The sequence below is a fragment of the Haliotis rubra genome, unplaced genomic scaffold (assembly GCF_003918875.1).
Source record: "Haliotis rubra isolate DU_JTF1 unplaced genomic scaffold, ASM391887v1 Scf102, whole genome shotgun sequence".
NCBI lineage: Eukaryota > Metazoa > Mollusca > Gastropoda > Lepetellida > Haliotidae > Haliotis > Haliotis rubra.
In genome coordinates this window covers 235,717-260,673 of record NW_025764915.1, presented here as the reverse complement: position 1 = coordinate 260,673, position 24,957 = coordinate 235,717, and the positions used below count along the sequence as shown (strand labels likewise).

General features: G+C 41.4%; 1 protein-coding gene across 1 annotated transcript in view; it reads left to right on the top strand.

Moving 5' to 3' along the window:
• The window catches only part of LOC124270013 (sushi, von Willebrand factor type A, EGF and pentraxin domain-containing protein 1-like), a 63,990-nt gene extending 41,947 nt beyond the window's left edge, over positions 1-22,043 (top strand). Inside the window, exons 17-29 of the mRNA XM_046705041.1 lie at positions 5,277-5,519; positions 5,886-6,050; positions 7,210-7,395; positions 7,671-7,940; positions 8,223-8,378; positions 8,827-9,000; positions 9,379-9,534; positions 10,051-10,287; positions 11,194-11,362; positions 19,290-19,405; positions 19,862-20,000; positions 20,161-20,264; positions 20,554-22,043. Coding sequence (XP_046560997.1) covers positions 5,277-5,519; positions 5,886-6,050; positions 7,210-7,395; positions 7,671-7,940; positions 8,223-8,378; positions 8,827-9,000; positions 9,379-9,534; positions 10,051-10,287; positions 11,194-11,362; positions 19,290-19,405; positions 19,862-20,000; positions 20,161-20,264; positions 20,554-20,663 — 2,225 coding nt within the window. The 3' untranslated portion in view covers positions 20,664-22,043. The remainder of the gene's footprint in view (positions 1-5,276; positions 5,520-5,885; positions 6,051-7,209; positions 7,396-7,670; positions 7,941-8,222; positions 8,379-8,826; positions 9,001-9,378; positions 9,535-10,050; positions 10,288-11,193; positions 11,363-19,289; positions 19,406-19,861; positions 20,001-20,160; positions 20,265-20,553) is intronic.
• Positions 22,044-24,957: the final 2,914 nt, after the last annotated feature.

Here is a 24,957-nt window from a genome sequence, read left to right as displayed (position 1 = left end):
ACATTCCACAGGCCAGACAAACGATATTTTCAGCTGAAAGTCGACAGCGTTTAGACTGGGAGTGTTGAATATTTTTCCATAATATGACATATATTAGTGAACCAGGGAGACCGAATGGTTGGAATGAAGAACAAAAAAAGCTCATGCGAGCTCATAAAGAATATTATGAAACCATGATATTGTTTATTAACGATCTTAATCGGGAGGGCCCCGAGGGAAAAACGATGCCAGAAAAACCAAAGGAAATCACTCCTTGGGAGTAATAGAAAGAATCCAAGATCCTAACAGGCAAAGATCTTCGTGCATATTTAGTCAAGAATTTAATTACAACGAATCCAGTCAGCTGCCCTAGGTGTCCGAGGTGGGCGTGTTTACAAGCCTGGAAGGAATGTTCGACAATCTCAAATCAGGTTATGATTTGTTGACAAAGAAATATACATGCTCATTATCTTCCTCCCTTGATTATGGGGAATGGCTTAATGTGGCATGTGAAATGCACAGCATGGACAAAATAAAAGTCTGCAGTACATGGAAAGACTGGCTTAAAGAAAACGTTGGTATTCATCACTCTTATGCCCGAAAACTATGGGAACTTTCGAAATTGTTAGGTAAATATACTCGTTTCAGGACACTGGGTCTTTTCTTTTTGGAGATTTATCAACGCAAGAAGGAAATTTATAGTATGCTGGTAACAGACAGTAGTGTGGCTCAATTCTGGCAGCAGGCTGACTAATACAGTTTGCTTTGTTTCATTCCTACATAAACGGATTGTTGAGTCTAGCAGCAGGCTGACTAATATAGTTAGTTTTTTAGTCTCATTTATCCAACAACAACAGTTGAGTTGGTACACTAAATATCCGACATATTATGGAAAAATATTCAACACCTAACTCCAGTCTAAATGCTGTCGAGTTTGACTGTTGTAGCGCTTTATCAGGCTTGGCTGATCCAATCGCCATTGCTGGGTTGGGCGGCCATCTGCCTTAGCAACAGGGTTCTTGGTCGGAGCACCGTTGTTAGGTTGGGCAGCCATCTTGCTTGGCTTAGCAATGATGCTCTTGGTCGGAGCTCCGTTGTTGGTTTGGGCAGCCATCTTGCTTGGCCTAGCAACTCATTCAAGTTCAAGTCCCAATAAAAAAACAATCCCCTACATACATATATCAATTAGACATTTGACTTTGCATGTGGATATAATAAATGATGGCTACTGTCAGAGAACTGAAAGCATTGGCTGAGGAGCGTGGTGTGGTTGGTTATTCTCGCATGAGGAAAGCCAAATTGCTGACCTTGCTGGACATTAAATATGTCAAGTCCCCCACCGTAAAAGAGCTCAAAGCTCTCGCGAAAAGTCGCGGACTGAAATATTATTCTCGTATCGGAAAAGACCAAATGTTAACCTTTAATCCGAGCCGGTCGAAATGCAATTCGTACCGACAAAGCATGCCATGGGTAAGTATCTCAGAGGCTGACAGTCCACTCTAATAACGATGTCAACGACGTTAAACCCCTGATCGCCAGCAAGATCAAACAGGAATTGGACGATTATAAAAGTATTAAATATCGGCTCATGATTAAAATGTCGCTTAACAAACAGCAGAGGGATGGTAGTACCGAGTATGTCGAGCCCTATTTCAGAGGCAAGCAGGAAGTCATACTTCAATCCGACTCTATCCCTTCAACGATCGATATACCTTGTTACTAAAAATACAAGAATCATTAGAAAACTATACCCACATGGGCTCTGGATGGGTGGTGGGTATTATCGACACAAATTATACTACATACTGTTCAAAGCTGGATCCTACATAGCCTTGCCTCCGTACTTTAAGAATAAAGAGGACATCACTTACCCTAAAAATAAAGGCAATGATTGTTTGCCATTGGCGGTCATAGCCGCCGTGTATCCAGCGACCCATCATCCAGATAGATATTCCAGCTATCCCTCGATTGAGGAATCCGGCCTCGACTTTATGGGTATAGACATGCCTATCCACATCTCTCAAATCGCTCGAGTGGAAAAACAAAACCCTTCAGACACGAGGGGAATAGGGTTATCGTGCACAGGATAAGCCCTGTAAAAGATAAAACCGTGCGCAGGATCAATTTATTTCTGATCTAAAAAGAGGGCAAGTATCACTACAACGCAATTAAAAGTTTGAGTCGACTGTTGTACGACCAATCAAAACATATATGCGAACGACGTCTGCATGGGTACTGTCGAGAAGAGCTGCTGGAAGCGCACAGAGAGGACTGTCGAGGTGTGGGAGAGACAGCGATCAGAATCGATATGCTCGAAGAAACGAAAAACATGCTAACATTTATTAATCATAAACATCAAATGTCCGTACCCTATGTATTCTATGCTGACTTTGAAGCCCATATTAAACAGGTCAACCACGACACGCCCGACACGACCGAACAAAGTTTTATGTACAAAATGCAGGAACACAAAGCTTGCAGGTTTGTGTATGTGGTCGTCTGATTCGACGGGGAAACGAACGTTCCCTGTAATCTACCGAGGTCCCGACGCAGCCCAAACATTTCTTACGTCCTTACAAAACGAAGAGGAAAAAGTCAGGGAAGCTTTTTTGGGGGACCCTACCCTCATTCGTATGACACCAGAGAATGAGTTCACTCATCAACGAGCTAGATATTGCCACGTATGACGGGGACCCCTTAAAGACGATTCCATAAGAGATCATTGTCACATCACCGGTCAATACCAAGGCGCCGCCCACAATGCGTGCAACTTAAAGCTTAAAATCGATCCCCAAAAGATACCCATTCCCGTGGTGTTTCACAACCTCAGAGGTTACAATGCCCACCTGATCAGGCAGGCCATCTGAGAAATCGATGGCGGCTTAGAGTGCATCCCCAACAACATGGAAAAATACATCTCGTTTTCGTTAAACAGTCTGAGCTTCATCGATAGTGCCCAGTTTCTCCTGTCGTCCTCGACAGTTTGATAAAGGCCAATGATACCTTTGCTATAACCAATCAATACACCGACTCTGCCTTTGCTGATAAAAAAGGGTGTGTACCCGTATGAGTACATGGACGATTCGTCTAGATTCATTGAAACGAAATTACCTCCCATCGACTGCTTTTATAGTCACTTAACCAACTCGAACATCTCCCAGGACGATTACGTGCACGCCCTTAACGTGTGGGGGGAAACTAAGCTGTCAGAATTTAGGCAATTATCACGACCTGTATTTCTGGCCGACGTGTTCGAGACTTTCAGAGAAAGTGCTCGAAACACTATGGTCTAGACCCTACATGGTACTACACCAGCCCCGGTCTGTCGTGGGATGCACTTTTAAAGAAAACCAGAGTTAAATTGGAATTGTTAACGGAGTATGATATGCACCTGTTTATCGAGAAAGGAATGCGCAGCAGGATTTCCATGGTATCAAAACGCTACGCGAAAGCATGGAAGCCTACGTCTTGAGTTAACTCACCAATCATCTCCTCTATCTCGACGTGAATAATTTGTACAGCTGGGCCATGAGTCAACCTTTACCCACGGACGGGTTCGAGTGGGTTGATAACGAACATTTTAATACAAAGAACATTATGGCTATCCCCGAAAAAACTTTGAGAATGGATTCCCATTCGAAGTGGACTTGGACTATCCCAAAGAATTGCATGCCAACCACAACAGTTATCCGCTGGCTCAAGAACGATCAATGGTGGACCAAGAATGGATGTCCGAATATCAACGAAACTTGTTGGGAGATAACGCACTGGCTAACGTGGAAAAACTCGTACCTAACTTGATGAACAAGACCAAGTATGTGGTGCACTATCGGAAGCTGCAAATGTACTTGTTGTTGGGAATGAAGCTTACCAAAGTGCATCGGGTTCTAAAATTTGATCAAAGTCCCTGGATGGAACCTTACAATCGGTTAAACACAGAATTAAGAAAACAAGCCACAAGCGAATTTGAGAAAAGCCTCTACAACCTGATGAACAACTCGGTATTTGGTAAAAACATGGAGAATTTAAGGAAACGCTTGGATGTGAAACTAGTTAGATCCAACGAGGAGGAAAACCTACGGAAACTCATAGTGAGTCCAGCCTTTAACTCACCAAAGCTGCTCGAGTCTCCGATGAGAAAGCCAAAGCTTTCTGGCAAGTTTATCTGCCAGCGCCTCGGTACATTCCAAGAAGAAAATTCGACATTTCAACACCGAATCGCGTCCATCAAGCCGACCTCCTGTTTCTGCCGCACGACAGGGTAAGACGCAAGACATACAAGTACGCCCTGACCATAGTTGATGTTGCCAGTCGCTACAAGGAAGCCAAGCCGTTGACAAACAAAGTTTCAACCGAAGTCACCAAAGCCTTAGAACGCATCTACAAACGCAGTTGCGTGACCTGGCTTGATGTCTTGCAAATCGATCCTGGCCACGAGTTTATGGGAGCCGTGTGGCAGCTGCTGGCCAAGCACAAAGTCCTGGTCAGACGAGGCGTGGCCGGAGCCAACCGAAGCCAAGCCATCGTCGAGAGGTAACAATCGCACCTTGGCCGAACGCCTGTTCTCACACCATTACTAGCAGGATTTCATTGGTCCTAAAAACAGAAATACGGAATGGGTCGTACGCTTGCCGCGAGTGGTGGATGCCATTAACAACAAAGTCACCAGACTCGTGGGCAAGAGATCCATTGAGGCCAACCAAATGAAATCCGTCGCCGCTGAATCACAGCAGCAGCACATGGATCAGAAAAACCATTACCGGACCTGGTCAACATGAGGTACTTGTACCAGCCGGTGAATATGAGGGGGACAGCAGAAAATGTGCCACCGATCCAATATGGTCCATGAAAACATACAACGTCGACCAAGTTGACAACAAAGACAGGGAACCAAACTTGTACTTCTTAAAAGACGGGCTGCTGGGAGGGTTCGTCAGAGAGGAATTACAAATTGTCCCTCGCGACATTGTATTACCCCCTTATTAAAGATTCAAACCCTTCATCGCTGTCCATTACGACTACATTTAATATTAAAAAAACCAAAACATGTGCGCACATCATCACACACACACACAAAAATGAACGATGTTAATGAATAGTTAATTTGTATACCCATGCCTTTAACATTGATTTGATTACATCCAAACTATTTACGTCTGAAGTAGGGTATGTAATAACACCATTTGACCTCAATTCTTCGAATTCACTTTTGTACTATTTTACACACATATAGGTACTCTATGCATGTTGCTTCTATTCTGGGAATGTGCTTTACTAATGAAATGATTTTCCCGCAGAAATTGACCCATGTGAGGGATTCTGTGGCACATTTGGAAGGTGTTCTCTGAACGCGTCCATGGCACCACAGTGTCATTGCAGTGGAGGCTACACTGACCCTCGGTGTATGACCCCGCCAGACAAGTGTGCAGACAACGACTGTGCAGAGGGCTCAACGTGTGTGGCAGGACTGGGAGAAGGAGCTGAGTACACTTGCGCTTGTCCACCGGGGTTTACTGGAACGCTGTGTGACGATGAACAACGTAAGGGAACACATACACCGACTTTAATATGTAAACTATAAAAACGTACGTTAGGGCATTTACTATGTCTTTTATTCGCTTATGTTTTGTGGTTAAGTAGCAATATTCCAGCAATATCACTGCGGGGGAGGGACATCAGAAATGGGCTTAATATATTGTACCCATGTGGGGAATTTAAGCCGGGGCTTCGGCGTGACGAGACAACGGCGTCACACCACACACATACGTACGCACGCACGCACACACACACACACACACACACACACATTGTTAATTGACAAACACAGATGTATTGATTGACAGATTCCACTGGAATTAACCGCAAGGCTACTTGATACGGTCAGTTTTCCAATTATCCTTTCACAGCTGATGGTGAATGGGGCATGTGGGGCGATTGGGGGGCGTGTTCCGTGACGTGTGGACGTGGCTACAAAACACGACATCGTTCCTGCGACAGCCTACAAGACGGAAGCAAACCCTGTGTTGGCAACTACAGAAACACAGAAGTTTGTAATGCCGAGCCATGTCGAGGTAATTAACCTAGTAGTTTAATGTTTGCATCATACAACACGAACAACAATTATTATAACCACACTGTACATTTCAAATCGATATCAAAGATCTAACCCGTGGAGTGTCTGGTTATTTATAGACCGCCGTCATATAGTTGGATCACAACAAGCAAACAAACTGAAGGATCTCGTATTTTTTGTTATTTGTTGTTTGGATACATAATATGCTATTTGTCGTAACCGGGATTTGGGTGTGAGTAAACCCTATTACCAGTTACCTATTAAGCTGGATGTCAGGGGTGATGTAAGCTCCAGTTACACACTTGCTTGGTCCATGGGGAATGTTAAGTCTAGGAGTGAGAGGTCAGACGACTGTAACTCCTCAATAACCACATTTCATTCATGTGCTGGCACTCTGGCATACCAGGAATAACTCAACACAAGGTTTTATACTCACATATGTTTACTCGATCCCTCTCGTCGTTTCAAGGTGACGTGGTCTGGACAGGATAGGGCAAGCTCTTTAGCAGGGATGGAAACTGATCGATCGCGATGCGAACGTTCTTTTGACTTTGCAACCCGCACCAATTTCTTGTGCTGAAAGTATCTTCTTAAGGTGTTCGTGTCTGCTCTACCCTTGTCACATGACCAGATTCAATCCCCCAGATTCGTTTAAAGTTACATCATTCCATGGTCTCATGTCGTGCCTCGTGATCAGAAATACTCCTCGATCGATATCCGTTTAATTACTACTTTAAGAGGCTTATCTGTTACTGACATTTATCCTGTTCTTTATCCCTTAGTTTATTACCAACAGTCATAGCATTCTATGACGAAATAACCGTAAGTCTCAATAATAGATTTGTGATACGTTTCTTGTATAACGGATGCAATTTTCACCTTATAACACTATCATGGCTGTATTTGCACATATTCAAGAAATATTTACAACTCATTTTCTTGACACTCCAACTTTCAGATCACTCCATTCGTCAAGATATTATTGTGAGCAGAGCACATATAACCGTGTTTTCCTTTTTCTTTCTTTTTTCTTTCTAGAATAAATCACACCATTGGCTGATGCCCTTCTTTACCTTATACTTATTGGATAGTGGTAGTCAAACGTTGACTGCTGAAGACCTATTGTTCCGATAAATCAACTATTTTGCCATTAACAGTCTGCCACAAGGAGTATCTTCTATCCAGCCGGGACATTGCCGACGTGACGTGCACCACAGACAGTGATGGTGTATTGCAATGTGACAGTAAATGCCGAATTGGTCTGGTACAGTTCCAGTCTGACATGAAGTATTCTTGCAAGGAAAAAGAATGGACGCCTGGTCGTGTTGTGCGGTCATGTGCAGGTTTGTGCTTTGTCTTCATCTGGTTCAGAAGCAGCAGGGTGATTTTGGGGATAATGTTTAATTTAAATATTAATATCGAAACCCCAGTCGCTTCTCAAATTATATTTCAATACACTCATAGCAGAGGGTAAAATCACATCTGGATAATTTGTTTTTATGCCCAGAAGACTTGGGCCAGCACAACTGGAACATCATTCGCTTAATACCTAATCTTATAATGGTATGAGCGTGAATTTGTCGTCGAACATGTCACTAAATCCTATTGTCTTTTTTAGAACCCGCATCTCCGGTCACAGTCCAGCTGAAATATACTGTTGTTCACACACAGCGAGTACCCGATCTGAAGGAATCACTCTCTGGCATCGCGGAGAGGTTTGCATGTGTGAAAAGTGGTGTATGTGGCTGGCATGTTACCGGCATCGATTGTGACAACGATACAACTGTGTGTACAGATAATTCTGGTGTGCAGCTGGGTGTTCTGACACTCGACATTCACATTGTACCCGGTGTTGTTGACGTCTCTTCGATGCAGACTAATCCAGAACGTGAGTATGGTGTCATTGCACCGTCTGTATTGACATTGGACATCAAGTCCCCGATGCAAACCAATCAAGACTACTGTAAATTATGATTGTTACCATCGAATATTTCAATATTTTTCTGACTAAAATACCAGGGTAATATCTAATCAAATATACATGAAAACTGCAGAGGACACATAAAGAGAGAATTGGTTAGATAAGAGCAAATCCAATGAACCTAGACAGCATTGATATATGACTCCATGAGTGAGCGTTGTCTATTTGTTTTCTGGTTAACGTTTTCAGTTGCTCGAATCAATAAAAATCTGCTGTCTTCCAATGGTGGATTTATGCACGAAAGTAATGAACGTTACAGTCCATCCCACCGTGATATTGAAATTACAATGCATCAAGGTCACATGATAGTGCAGCCATACGGACGCAACGGAAGCGGGATAGCAGGTTCGTGAAAGGATTTGCTAATGAGTATATTACATTTGTAGTGGACACGACTATGGTCAAAACATTTCAGATATCATCTAAATGTAATCTCTTCTTTCGAACCCTTTCACTTTCGCCCATACTTATTTCGAAATATTCACTCCATCTAACATTTTACAAGCAAAAAAAACCAACATAATTTACATAACTGGCAAGGCAGTAAGTTGATAAAGCCTGTGAGTTAACGACGGGGGGGAAGCGATTGAAGCCAGAGATGAACAAATGAAAAGGGGTAGTGTAGAAACGAAAAGATGTTTATACAGTTGATTGGGCTTGGCAGAGGAGTGCATCATTTGCGGATGGAATGAAATATCCTTGATCTTGAGGACACTAAAAAACTAGACCGTTAGAACCCCCTTTTATGACACATTCCTCTCATACCAAGAATATGATGTTTTGGTTTGAACAGCTACTGGGGGACTTGGAGCAATCACTGCTGCTTGGAATATCTTGGACAAAGCGAACTGGGAAGTAAGGTCCGTGGGTTACAGGAACTTTACAGTCGGAGACAATGAACCCTACCTGAAGGTGGAACAAAATGTCACGTGTGCTGCTGGCCGTGTTCCTGGGGGATTATTCTGCTGTAAGTGTTCACAGAGTTCCTACTTTAAACGCAAGGGGATTCACAAACCACACACCTGCCTACTGACGTAGAGTAAGGAAATGGCACTGATGGTAAATTATCATGTAAGTGAGTTGTTCATTGATAAATATTCTGTTTATATCGGAGGACCGCATGACGTGACGCAGGTCTTCAACGTTTAAATGGTGCCAACAAGCCAGAAATCGTAACCAGGTACCATCTTGAAATCCCTCAAATGTGTACACATTTTAGCATTCATTTTATGCTGTAATAGTAATGTTCCAGGGAGACTTGCAACATGTATCCTGGTTGTCAGTGACAGAAAATGATGCGTCAGTACAATTTTCCTTTTTACCTCTCTTGTATTGGTTTTATCAGCGAAATGTCCACTTGGAACCTTTTACTCCGATGGCATGTGCGAGGCATGTCCCGTTGGCTTCTACCAAAATCACTACGGACAGTTGTCCTGTACACCCTGCCCCGGGTTCGCCACAACACCCGACATCGGGATTCCATACCACACCATGTGTCTTGGTAAGAATGCCAGGACTGTTTATTTACTGTGTATGTGTCGCACTCAGCACAATTCTATCTATTTGACAAAGGTCTGTAGATAATCGAATCTATAATCCAAAACTTATTTGTCTTCATGACCACTTCTGACTCGTTGAATGAAAGGGGAGGCATGTGTACCGGTTATTGAAAAAACGTGATGAACAAAAAGCAACATTATTCGATATGATGAAATGATAGCATGCAAGTTTAGAGAAATGAAGATGCTCGTAATGTGTCTATAAAACTCAAATATGAATATAAAGCTCATTTGCTTCTGTGAGATTGAATTTACCAATATTCCAGCTTTGACGGATGCCTATAAATAATCTAGTCTTGACCAGACAATCACGTGACTGAAACAGTCGATGTACACATTTATGATATGATGCCATGCATCAAACATGTCTACGGTCCTGACCTCCTGCTGTTAACTCTGAAATCAAGCATTTTGTACACCTAATGACACATCAGAGCTTTCTGCTTTATAATAACCAGCTCCCGAATCTCCAGACCAGTACCTACTGGTGGCCAGTGGTCAAAATACGCTGACCAAGACTCCCCTGACATTCCAAAATCAGAGCATTATTATCCTCTCCAACATCAACGGTAGCGTAACTCACCACGTCTACAGCGCCACCGATAACTACATCTACTACAGCACACAGTCTCCAGCCTCCATTGGACGAATCCGATGGGATGGAAACAGGCAGCTGACGATCATAAATCTGAAAGGTTTCTTAAATCTTGATGTGTTATACTCTAATCAATGTATTACACCGGAAAACAATCACGTCTAGTCGGAAGTATGCTTGTATTATAAAGTTGACCGCCTGCAACTATACAATTAAATATGCATTAAATATAATAAAACAATCAAGAGCTTTCTCAGAATGACCTTAAAATGGTTCTAAGTTCCTCAGTATGGTCGACAGAAGGTTGGTCCGTGTGAATGTGTGTTTGATTAATTTGACAAATCTTTGAGCTATAGGGCCCATAAGTATGTCACGACACCTCGCGATACCTTAGTACTTCCGGTGACAAACAACGTTTCATACCTTTTCGAATGGTCTCATGGTTGTCAGATGACAGTAAGGAACAGATAATCCTTGCACGAATAACATATTTCCGATCTTACCATGCCCAAATTAGCCAACTATTAAATCAACAAATCAACAGCTGTGACAGCCAAGCATAGCTCTACATTTGGTCTAGTCTAGTAAAGTCATATGCGGTCGCGCAGTTGGAACCACAACTGGTTCTTTAATATAGTTCTTGTCACCGGAAATCTGGTACCGGAAGTAAGCTGGTCCCCGTCTCACCAATTCCAAAATGGCGCGCTCAAAGGGAGCCGGTAACCAGCCAAGTACCGGAATTAACACCTCGCGAGACTTACAGGCTCTATTGCTATATACCTTACAGATGTAGAAGTGTTCCTTAAGTCATAAATACAATCACCTCGACCTTCAGGTGCAAGTGTTGGTTACGTAGGAGCAGGAACATGACACGTGATTACAGGTTTAGCAAACACCTCGTATAATTGTATTTTCACGGTTGAGTGACTGTTGCTTTTTTATTGAACTGATGGTTTCATACGTCAACATAAAGGTGGATTTGTAATCTAATATAATTCTGCTCCAGGGGAAGAGGTGACAGGATTGGCTGTGGACGAGAGGTCAGGACTTGTGTTCTATACCCTGCGCACTGGCTCCCTCAAGGCCGTGACCTCTGACCGCTACACCAAAGATGACATAGTGATACTCAACGGACTTGATAGCCCCAGTGATCTTGTCCTACATCAGGAAAAATTGTATGTTGTAAATTATTCTATTAATGCCTTTTATTCATGATGATATCATCTTGAATTATGAGACAGAGCTTCAATTAAGATTAACACTTATTAACTCTTAAAATCATTTAGATTTTTATAAAATTATTCACACCGTTATAAACTTATCATATGTTGGCGTCATACGTTGCTAATTCGTTCTGCTATGTAGATATTACAGCACGGCAACTCTTGACACAAGGGCAATGTGAATGAATGTGAGCTTGTTGGTAATGAAACTAAATACACGTTAAAACATACATGTTTAACACAAAAACAGAAAAAGTGCCATGAAAAAGATATATGCTCTAGAAATCTGTATTATAATAATCCTACATATTTGACCAAGCAAAGCAAATCTGTAGATCTACTTCATATGCAATTCGTCACTGAAAAGCAAAGTATAGTGCATTTTCAGTTATTATACACTTTGACGATAGACGCTGTTTTCAAATGTACAAAGTAAATATATTAAACAAGAATGAAAGGAAGACTAAAGTTCAGAAAAGTAGGCAATGTCAAGTTTGGACTATTTTAGGATTCCATCTTAACATATTAGGAAGTAGAAATTCGTTTTTGGATTCTATGTTTAAATATTTGTCTGGGGTATTTTTTGTTGTTGTTTTTTCTTCTTTTTTTCTTTTTATATTTTTCTATGCTTTGACATTTGTTTTTGCGAAAGCCCATTTCCCTAGTTTCTACCAGATGCCTGCTGCACTTAGTAGGTACATGCAAAGCCGTTTCTGGTTTAGTAGCTGCGTTTTATGTATTATGTATGAGTTTTCTGAGGTCAATAGAGTACTGCGTACATCTCTTTTCCATTGAGCCAACAACTCCCATGTATTCTAGAAAGATGTCAATTGATAATAATTCACTAAAGTTTGATAGATCAAACAAAAATTGCCCTGATGTATGTAGACTGTCACTTATAAATCGAATTTCGTTTTAGTTCCATCTAGGGTAGTCGATTATTGTATTTTCAATTCGGATATTTGTATCATACCAGATATGTTCAGTTCCAGGGTGTTTAGATTGGCTGTAAATTCCCATCATGCGGGAAGGATACTCCAGTAGCAGTTATTGGCGTAATATCATCCCTTACATGTTTTTACAATTTTGGCCAGATTCAGTAATTGAAACCACCAACTTTTGTAATGCCCTTTTCTCAGTTTTCTTTTTTTGCGGATGTCACTCTTTTTTATATCAGGTTTATTTGCCCCACGTGCTTTTAACCACTCACGTTGAAAGTCCTTAATAAGTTCTTCTGGAAGAACAGAAATCAAGGTGATTAGCCAAACTCACATTGTCTCCAATATTTATATGATGTACACATTACATTTTAAAGATCATCTTCTTTCAATTTACGGTAATTGTTTATTTTAACATTACGTAAAGAAATTCTAAATTTAAAAAAAACTCACGTACTTATGATTCAGCATATAATTATGTTATATACATTTCATGTTGAAGAAGAGATTTATGTTCACTGTATAGAAGAAATTACGAATTCGGTACAACGAAAAGACAGTTTTGAAACGAAATAGCATTATTCTTTGCCCACATTTACAGAACAACGACATATTTCCAGCATCATGACTAATCCATACAAATGAAAAATCAGTTTTCACATCAGACAACTAATTGCATTTACATTTGCCACTTTCATCCTGCGATATGAACATTCCATAGCATTGGTGGGGATATCGATAATAACTCATTCTTAACAATTTAATCCATTATTTTATAACACGTTACTGAAAACATGCTATGGCGACCAATCTCACCCAATATCATCGGCAAAACGTAAAAGTGAAAGATCATCAGTTTTTCTAGTTACAAAAATACCATAGTTACAACTCTTATACATATCAACCACAAATTCGTTGATGAAAAAAATGTTAATAACATTGGGCTTAACATATCTTACACCATGTCTTACACCCATATTTGTAAAACATATTGGAGCCTTGCTGTCAGTAGTTATAACACAAGCTTTGACAGACATTTCTTTTAACTTACTCTGCTTCACAACAATTGCATTTTCCTTCTAATTCGCTAGAAGCCTACTTTATGTTCCACTGAATAAAAAGTGTTATCACAATAGTAGTTTCTGTCATTTGTGTGTACTGCACATGACCGGAAACTCATCTTTCCTTCTTCAAAGCTTTATGCTGAGAGGTTGTGTTCACAATTTTCTCTGATATTATTTCAGTGTTTACTCTTTCATCGGGCCTATTTTGTGTTTCATTGAGGTTGTGTTTCAATTTTAATTGTTACACAACTGTATGCTGGTGTTAGTTTCGTGTTTTCTGTCAGGTTCGTTCGTGTTTGATCAGTTTGTTTACTGGTTGCTTAGTCGGAGATGGCGGACCAGTTGCTTCAGCCTTCAGAGTCGGAGACACTGCCTGTGTTTACCACCAAGTGTGACAGCTGTCATCTCCCCAACAGTGTAAAGGATCCACATGGCTGGTGTCCCGACTGCTTGGACACCTCGTGCACCAAGGAGGATAAGTGCCCTGAGTGTGATTACCTTACGGACCGGGAGTTTGCAGCTTACCTCAGGGTGGTCAAGAAGCCCAAACAGCAGTCTAGACGCAAGGAGGAAAGGCTACTTTCATCTTTAGTTAAGCCGTCTGGCCAAGACAACATGCCTTCGGATCAGCGCCAGGTTTGGGTGGATGCGAAGTTTCCTGATCATCTAAAGACAGAACGTCTCCACGCATCCCCAGTTTCAGATCAGCTTTTAACCAGGTCAATTGCGTACGTCTGGGCCAAGTACGAACAGCCGCAGCGAGTCGAACTCACTACCAAAACAGTTGTGAATCTATCTCGCAAGGTCGTGGTGTCAGTGACTCCTAAGAGGCCTACCTTTCACCCCTCCAGGATCACATTTGGCAAGCCAAAGGGGAAAGCCTGAAACCACACCCAAGATGCTGCCCAAGCCCCGTGGCAGGAAGCCTGGGCCCCGTGGCAGGAGGCGTGGGCCCCGTGGCAGGAGGCGTGGCCAGAGGAAACAGTGACGTGGCATGGCCATCCCAATCCCTTCCTACTCCAGCCATAGACCCCAGGACATTGGTTTCTTTACCAGTTGGCGATCCTCTATCGACGTTCCTCCGTTGACCACTTGGCCAATAGAGGCACAACTTCAGTTGCTTGTAGTCAAAGTATTCGCCATCGAAGTCCTCAGTCCAGACGACATCACTCCCGGGATGATTCTCCGTACTTCCGGTTTCTCATGCTGCCTTTTGGCAGCATGAGTTTTGCTGAATTTTGGTGCAGAACGGCACTACCTGCACATTCCGATCTTTCCACCACAATTCAAGTTCCTGCACTTCAACTTCCATGGACGCCAATACCAGTGGAAGATGCTGCCAATTAGAATGTGTACGGCCTCGTATCTATTTTCCAGGCGCTATCTGCACAAAGTTCGCATCCCCTTGGAGATGTACCTCGATGACGGATTCGAGGCACGACTTTGTCCACAGTTGCTTGTCAGACAGGGAGACTTCGTCGTCAGTCTTTTTCAACGATTGGGATGGCTCGTCAACTTGGACCTCATTTAGTGTCAGTTAATTGTGGTCATCGGGTATCATTTCCGGACGGACCTCGGTCGCCTGGTAGTTCCCCAAGAGCTTCACGCCTACCAACCCCTGATCCAGCAGGCGCTTTCCACTTCCCTCAGGTTGAGAGAGGTTTGAGAGGTTTCTGACCTTCATGGGTCGGTCGCAAGGACCTTTTCCTCTGGATCCCTTGTCCCCACAGTATCCAACAGTACCTAGAATGGTGGCTCCAACCATCGAATGCCCTGACGCCATTCAAGGCTACTCACCATCTTTTCCTGGAAACATCCTTCTAAGGGTGGGGCGCTCATTTTGACTGAGCAACATCTGCCAGGTTGTGGTCGAAAGAACAACAAGGTCTTCATATCAACAACTTGGAGTTTCTGGCAGTGCTCCTGGACTCTTAGATCGCTGGAAACTTCACTTGGCAGGCAAGCAAGTGATGGTCACAACCAACAATGTGATAGTCGCGGCATTCATCAGCAAACAAGGCTCAATGAGGTCGGCATCTCTACTGATTTACTATTGCGGACTGAGAATTCAACTGAAAGCACGTCATATTCCAGGTGACACAAACATTCTGGAAGACGACCTCTCTAGACCAGATCTTCCTCCACCGACGGAGTGGATGCTGCATCCAGCCGTCTTTCAACAGATAGCTAATCTCTGGAGTCGCCCCATCATAGATCTGTTCGCCACAAGGTACAACACGCAGCTGGAGATGTCCTTTGACTGCGTCAGGTAGCGCCACTCTTGCATGCACGCCAGTGGTTTGTGGCACTAACAGAACTGACAAGCAGTCCACGTCACGAGGAGACCTCACCCAGGGCACAACCGTTTGCTCTGAACGTATGGCTCATATTAAGGAGAGTTTAGTGCCGAGAGGATTCTCTCAAGGTGTGGCTACATCTGCTTCAGCTATTTCCAGGTCTACCATACAAACGGTGAACAAATCATCAAAACTGAACTCATATACACCAAAACAGAATAAAAATCACCAAAACTGCAACAATATCCTCTAAAACCGAAACAATACATCTGTAATGGAAGACAAATCGTTTGAAATGGAAACAAAACTCGCGTATCGGGTACAACAGCGCGCAGGAACGGTCGCCGGGCGTACAGAAAGGCATTCATAGCATCCCAACACGGCAGTCATAGAATCCCGAAACGGCATACAAATCGTCAGAGATGGCGGCAAGGGGGGACGAATAGGCTTTGGTACATAATGTTTTTCGTCACCATGAGTCTAATCATGAAAATCTGATATCGGGATGTAGCGCATAAACCCCCTATTGTAGTAAGCTTCAAACTTATGTCCATACTTCTCAGTGTCAGGCTTCCAATTCTGCACGATGTGGTCCCTCGTTCGACCGAATAGGATTTCTTGTCAACATGCCATGCTACAGTTTCTCTTCAGTTTTGTAAATAAAGAATTCATAGCATTACATTCAACATTACTATGTTTTAGTGATTTAAAAAGTTAACAAAAACTTTGTTCATTTTCCGTGAATTGCATATCTAAGTGATCATTTTTAAAGTGTACGAGTGCAAACTCAATCCATTGATTAGGGCAGGGATTTCTGTTTCAAGTCCACAGGAGTCGACTTCTTGAGACTTACAATAACAAAGACGGACGAATGATTGTACCTCAAGTTAAGCTTTATTTTTTGTTAAATGATGTAAAATGTGTTGCTGTGTTGGGATGCTATGAATGCCATTTAGTACGCTCGGCGACCGTTCCCGCGCGCTCTTGCAGCTGATACGCGAGTTTTGTTTCCATTTCAAACGATTTGTCTTCCATTACAGATGTATTGTTTCGGTTTTAGAGGATATTGTTGCAGTTTTGGTGATTTTTGTTCAGTTTTGATGATTTGTTAACCGTTTGTATGGTAGGCCTGATTTCCATGGCGCATGGGGCCTCCACTAGGACACTAGGACAAGCAGTGGGCTTCATGTTTGACTTATTGTCTCAGCAGGCCGTTGCCACCTCAGCTTCGGCTGTTCAGTTTGCAGACTTCCTCCTCTTCCACCGGAACAAACGAAAGTTCAAAGCTCTTTGCTGTGGGCTTTGTGCTGTCTAAAGCCCCTGAGTCTAAAAACTGTCCTCAACAACTTCCCTCAGGAAGACCAACTGAACAGATTTCGGCCACCATTCGAACCACTTGAAGATGCTCCTCTTCTTCATCTTATGATGAAGTCGGTGTTCCTGGTGGCCATAGCAGCGGCGGCTCAAGCATCTGAGATTCACGCTATTGATACCACGCAAGTCAAGTTTGTGAGGAAGGCTCATGCCAGTGTTCATTTGGATCTTCTCATGGATTTCATAGCCAAGAACCAACTCCCGTCACAGCCCCAATGGAATTCATTATTTCTTAGCTTGCGTCTGTAAGAATCTTCAAGATGTGGAGGATCTTTCCCCTGTGCCCAGTTTAAGCTTTACATCTCTATGAAGATCGTACACCGACCCTGCTGGGGTCTTGTATAAGACTATCCCTTCCGACTAGCCAGACGTCGGTTAAGAAAATCGGGAGAACAAGATTGCGTATGGGATCCAGTCCTGTATTTGTGGGGGCATAAGAAAGCTGGACTTCCGCCGCCTTCTCGGTCCAACCCTCATGAGGTTCGAGCTGTTGTGGCGACCTTGCCTTGCATGCTAACATCTCCTCCCTAGCTCCCCTAACCTTCGCTCAACAGTCCCGCAGTCTGTGATTTGCATTGTGCTTTGACAGCTCACACAGCACGGGCGCCAATGGTCGTCTGGGGTTGCCTGCTCTAGCGTTGGCCTGTAGCAGGTAGCCCGAGGGTACCTCTGTGTATCTGTCGTGGTGTATCTGTAATTTGAGGTCGTGTGAGTTTGCACTGTGCATTATATCATCTGTTCCCACATCCGAGTTGTGGTATTAACATGCATTTGTTGTGAAACACAGTAAGTTATGAATAGAAAATTCAGAGTAATTCCTTATTTTTTATACTTACCTGCTTCACAAGTACGTATGGCTATACCCGGCCTTCCTGCTTACTTGGCCAACTTCATGACTGGTTACTTTTCTAAGGAATGACGAGTTTCCGGTTATGTGCAGTGCACACAATTGACAGATACTGCTATTGTGATAACTCGTTATTTAGTGGAACATAAAGTAGGCTTCTAGTGAACTAAAAGGAAAATGCATTTGTTGTGAAGCAGGTAAGTATAAGAAATTACTCAGAATTTTCTAATTTTGAAGAATAATGTATAATATACCACCACAACCTTTGGCATGTGGCTGAAATAACAATTTGTTCCTATCTATAAAATCAAAGGGTTTTTCGAAGTCGATGAAAGCACAGGAAAGACGACCATCAGTGTTACGTAGATATTTAGAGTATAACTTCCAAACATGCCTTTAGACAACGTTCTGAATCGTCTAGGATGCAAGCTCTATCATCTACAAACTATGTGAAGAGATAGTGAGTGGGTGAGTTAATATCTATCGTCAAATCGGCAATATTTCAGCCATATCGTGACGAGAACAGTTTATAATTATATTAAAGATCAATAAAGTTAGGAATTAATAACCTGTTGACGAAGAACATTAAAACTACTAGTGTATCACAGATATTCATTTAAAACTAGTAATTAAATCTAAAATCGCACTCTAAAGTGAGTGAGTGACAATACAATATAAAAACAGGCTATAGATTGCCAACGACTGAAGGTTGATCACCATACTAGGGACCATGGGGACTTACAGTACATTTGCTTCCTGCATGGACCCTAGCTGGATTTACACCATGCCTTCAGCCGTTAGCAGCGTAGACAAATCTAGCCAGACTTCCATCTGCTCACGTGTTCTATGGAAATGTTTGGATTTTCCAGCAGGACAACGACCCAAAACATCGTTCAAAGCATTCACAGGCCTGGGTTCGGTCCCAAAATATGACATTATTAGATTGGCCAAGCTATAGCCCTGACCTAAATCCAATAGAAAATGTTTGGGGACTTATGAAGGAAAGTGTCAATAAGGAAAATCTGACAAATATTGCTGAAATGAAAAAAGAGGTGGTCCGATATTGGGACAGCGTGGACCACGACTTTCTAACTTCTTTGATCAGTAGTATGCCCCGCCGCATTGAAGCCTGCATTGCTGCCCATGGTGACTTGACAAAATACTAACTGTTCACCTGTCTTTGAATTTGGAATTATGTTCTGCTAGAATTCACATTTAATACGTGAGTAATGAGTGAAAAAAATTAAAAAATACAATCTTTAAATTCCCAATAATTTCTGGTTGTACTGTATATTTCAGTTTATTACTTTTTGGAATACATGTTATAGCCCTAGTGCTGAACTATGAACGGTTTTTCAGCATGATGTACTGGGCAGAGGGGCAGACAATCCAGCAGTACCGTTATGGTAATGACACGACAACTTTACTAAAGAACACCACACAAGACGTCCTTGGTCTCAGGCTCAACTCAGAAGGTAAATATAACAAATGCTGAAATTCCTTTTCTTTGTCCATATCCATTGAAAGAAGAATAAAACAGAGTTGCAAACTTACTTGAGGTATTTTGACCAACGTTTTATTTGGCCTTCCAAGGAGGCCTAAACTAAATTTAGTATTATTCAACTGCACCTGTATAGTGACAATTAGAAATGAAAGGATAGTATCGATCTGACATTGATCTTGAAAATAATATTCAGAGGCGGATCCTATTTTGATGATATTGAAATACACATGCACCTTCACAACCTACGCGGACAGTCGCGCGCACGCGCTTACACGCACACACACTAATGGAGTTAATCGTCAACATCTGAGATCTGTCACATGTTGTCTGTGATATGGAGCATGTGGCGTTGCTAGGGTTTTTTTCATGATGATATGAAGTAATGATGTTGAGGAAAGATTTTGGAAATTTGTCCTTTTCTTTACAGTTGATAGATTGATGTGGTACAGCAACGGACAACTCATTAGCTGCGACACCGACGGCGAGGACGTCACACCTCTTGTTGACAACGCAAGTCCGCTGTTTGGCCTCGTGAACGACTACTACTTCTATGCCAATGAAACAAGGTAGGGCCTACTGATGTATTGGTCTTCAACAATGTCATTGATGTTGAAGTTATTAGCGTTTGAAATTGAGGTACTCAATATTAACGATATTGTTACACATTCGATATCTGTCTTTATATGTCAATAAGTTTACCTGGTACGTGTTGCCTATTCCTTTTAGACTGTACAGAGTCAATGCTGATGGTGTCACACGCGCACAAGTGATGTCGCTTGCATCACCCCCAACCAGCGTCTCGGTCATCTCCACCAGCCAACAGGATTGGGGTAATATAAATGTTTTCGTCGTTTTTTAGACTTACACACTCCGATTGGAGTAATTTAAGAAAAGCTATGATACCCTTTCCAGTAATTTTCAGTGTTACATGTAACTCATATCACATGAATAAACGTTTCATATTTACTGTGCATCTGTCAGTAGGTTCGGTACTGACCCTTCGCATTAAAGCACGTCAGCTACCGCTCCTAAACTGCAACTTACGAACACTGCTCCTCCTGAGCTACATAGTATGATTCAGTCCAGCAAACTTGTTAAAGTTTATTCTTTTCTTCACAGGAACTCTGAAATGTTCTGGCAGTATCCCTGATGGTCAGGCCTGTTGGCAGATTGATCGTTTCGAGACCAAACGTTTGGAAACTAACCCGACCTGTTGCGATGGAACCTAGTTATCAACCAGTGCAATGTTCGCACAGATTTAACAGTAAAATTGAATAAAGGAGAAAATGGGTTATTTTAATTTTAGACACGTAAAGAGGTCCATCATAAAATTTGGCAATCTTTGTATTGGGCATGATTGTTTACTTCAGTCAGTGAGGCCGTTTTTTATTACGGATCCGCCGATCCGAAATGTTTTTACAACATTTTTTGCCATAATATGCCATAAAAACAAAGAAAGTGAAAAAAAAGGAAAAAATAGCAAATCATACCTTTCAAATATTCCCTGAAACTATTTTATATTATACAAAAGAAAATCACACATATTGTCTGAACTCCACGAGTGCAGGGGACGTTTGCATCACAAACGACCTCATTTGTCAAGGCAGAACAGTTGGAGACATAGTACAGTCTGTTCTAGATGAAACAGATGTTGACAGAGTATCAGTTGCACGGGACTCAAGTGAGCAAATAACATCTCCATATTCCTTTTTTTTTCTTTTTCTTTTTTCCCTCCCTGCTGACCTGATAATTTTTTACAATCTGTAAACCAAGTAATTTTTTAAACAGGCCTGACTGGAATGAATTAAGATGAATCTTGCGGAAACTTTACAGGGGTGAAAGTAACGCCTACATGTAAATAATTGTTCTCCAACATATGCTAGAGAAGTAGTTTACATTGTTTTTAAGTTTCATTAAATCTGTGCGGACCTTGTTACAAACATCCTCTGAAACAGGAATTAATATTATGTTTTTATACTCAAGATTCAAATATGACAAAGAACTTCCAAAATACTTTATACGACATAATTAATCGCTGTGCTTTTTATGCTATTATGCAAATTAAACCTGAACGTGGTTCATTTTCTTCAATGTAATCCTCAGCTTAGATTTTTAAATGATTACTTTTAGCATTATCGAAACAGGAAATGAAATTATCTGTATATATTCAAGATTCAAATATGATAAAGAACTTCAAAAATATGTTATACGACATAATTAATCGCTGTGCTTTTTATGCTATTATGCAAATTAAACCTGAACGTGGTTCATTTTCTTCAATGTGATCCTCAGCTTAATAGTTTAAATGATTACTTTTAGCATTATCGAAACAGGAAATGAAATTATTTTTTATACTCAAGATTCAAATATGATAATGAACTTCAGAAATATTTTATACGACATAATTAATCGCTGTGCATTTTATGCTATTATGCATGTTAAACCTGAACGTGGTTCATTTTCTTCAATGTAATCCTGAGCTTAAATTTTTAAATGATTACTTTTAGCATTATACTTTCACGTTCACTTTTGCTTGCTTTGTCCATGTTTCTCAAACTGTAAACCTAATCTTATTAAAACATTAATAAACTATGCATACTGAAACCTTACCATGTGTAGAACTTGTGTTTCTTCATATACCATATACCATTAATTTTACTTGAAAAACTTGGTTTGTATTAATGTCTTCGATTAGTATTAATTCAAAATATATTTCTAAATGGATTTTTAAATATTTACTTGATGTTAATGATGGTTGATGTACAGTGTCATGTGTATCAGTGTATTTCTGTGACACGAAAAAAGCGATTTTCAATTTTCAATTTACAGATTGTCTTTCCGTTTGTACAAGACTCTTGAATCGGATGCAGTGCTAAAAGCTTTTAAGAATTATAAATACCACCTCACAGAATACGTCCATACAAAACCATCACATTGGAATGACAACATGGCATGGTCCCACAGAACCATTTAGCAAATAGATAAAAGTAAAAGTTAGATGTATATAGATATATTAGCATACGACCCGGGGGTTATTCTACCAGCTGTAATTACAATGTGATTCCACAGAGTCTTTATTCTAACAGGTATTGATACATTTCTCTCATATATATCGATACAGTAGTACCTGATGGACCCATTACTCCAACATGAATCAACACAGTAGTATCTCATGGATCTATTACTCTTACAGGTATCGATACAGTGGGATTTCATGGATCCATAACTCGAACAGGTATCGATACAGTAGTATCTCATGGAGCCATTACTCTAACAGGTATAGATAAAGTAGAGTCTCACAGTACCATTTATCTGAAAGGTATAAATCCAGTAGTGTTTCAGAGTAGCAACCCACAGCACCTTTACTCTGACAGGTGTAATCAACAATATTATTCCACAGGACTATCGCTTTTCTCTGTAGCAATTAAACCTTCAAAGAGAACCATTCCATAGGGAGTGGCATCACCATGTCATACAACTGGACCGTTATTCTAGCAAAGAATAATTACCAAAGGACCATAGCATACATAACTAACTTTTCATTATGTGACCATTACTTTTATATAAATACATGTACTTCTGCATTACACATTAGACTTTGAGGAGGCAGTGGCTTCCCAGAGGACCATTACACGTTCAGTGGCAATACCATGCAACACGACCCTTCGCATATAAAGTGAGAGTGGCAATGCCATCACAATGTTGACTGCTGCCAAATTCCAGTTAAACCAAGTTATTTACACTTCGCTCTTGATTCACTAACAAGCAACTGATGCCATCACCGATCAAACAGATATGACTTCCTGTCAACAGGTCTGGGTGTACACCAGTCTTACACGTAATGCTATCTTTCTTTAAAAGGGGCGGACAGACTCGATTGATGCATAACAGCTTATCGCAATTACGTAGATCGAGGCCCTTGAAGTCCATCACTTGAAGTCCACCATGTCTGGTCAAGACACTGACTCCGACTGCTTCCATATACCTGAAACAATGCTGAGTGTGGGGTGTTCAACACCAAATCCTAACTAAAATTCTAAATGAGAATCCCCCAGGGGTATCTCTTTGTGCACATTGCATGCACCATGTATAACATACGTTCAACTTCAACGATGAAGAGACATTTGGTTGCCTTGCTTCCAGCTGCATTCTCAGAATCAAACCGCACTATATGTGTTCCCTCTGGGAAACTGCCGCGTATACTGGTCATATTGGTTGTTGACCTGAGTTGTCCGACACAGATATTTTCGGCAAAATCACACTTTCCGAGCTGCACTTTCTATTACTTTCTAAGGATAATTACGATCATTAATTTAAGGCAGAAAACAAACGACGGTGTCGGTGGCCTATATTAGGAATCCTCGCTCAGGGCAAACTGTAGTCAGACAGATTACGCAGAGTTACCTCCCTTTCCTTGTAGGGAATCTCTAGTCAACGAAGGTTGACTAGTTGTTCTTGTCTGGTGCTAAATTTTAATGAGTTGAATTACATCTGGTTATCTCAGTTATTACTGTATGCAAATGGGCCTAATTATGTATGTTTATGTATGGCGGTACGTAGCATTGGATTGTGAACATATAGGCATTTAGTTAAAACAATAAAGACCTTGTTGTTTTAATTTTCAATTGTAATCTGCCTATGACGTAAGTTTACCAAAACTGACGCGCTGTTCTGTTGACGTGTCTGCGCCCCCTTCTATGTTAGGACGAACGTTACCAGAAAAACAAATGAGTACAACGGAGTAGTTTAGTGAATGAGGCTGTACGAGGCGATGACGACTGAAATGCATCGTGACGTCGGTTACATTGTGACGTAATGTAAAAGTGTTCGATTACGAGGGGGCAGACTAGAATGACACAGTGACGCCAATATATTGTGACGTAATGCAATAACTGTACATTATCGTCTAATAAAGTACTGTCTTTCACCGGAGCATCTTAGAATACACTATAAGGGTCGAAAGTCTGATATATCTTCTGTGACGGACAGTTATGGAAAACCGGGGACTCCATATCTACAATACAAATTAAGTTAATGAGTTGAAGGTAGCATGTGTTGGAAGATAAGAGAAATACAAAGTTCTTAGTTTGAAGGATAGGCGAGACGAAACAGATGAGTTTTTAGTAAGGTCTTGTAAGATGAAAAATTAGGGCATGTGTTCAGTTCCAAGGGCAGTTTGTTCCACTCAGTGGTCGCAGCATGTGAGAATAATTTCATTACTGGACTTAATAAAATTTGGAACTGTAAACAAGATCTTGCATTTACTCCGCTTTATGCAATTTTCCAGCAATATCACGACGGGGGACACAAGACACCCGTTGCAAGTAGTTAGTGCTGATGCAACCAGATTATGGCGGTTGTCATAGGAATACCTGTATCCCCGAGTTTTCTCCCCTGAAGACGGTTCACCCTTCCGCTGTTTGGAGGAAGCAATATAGAGCACCTGCGAACTCATGTAAGACAAAATGACATTTCATTTGTCTTCAGTATCACCAAATTAACACTGGCAGTTGATGGGGCGCC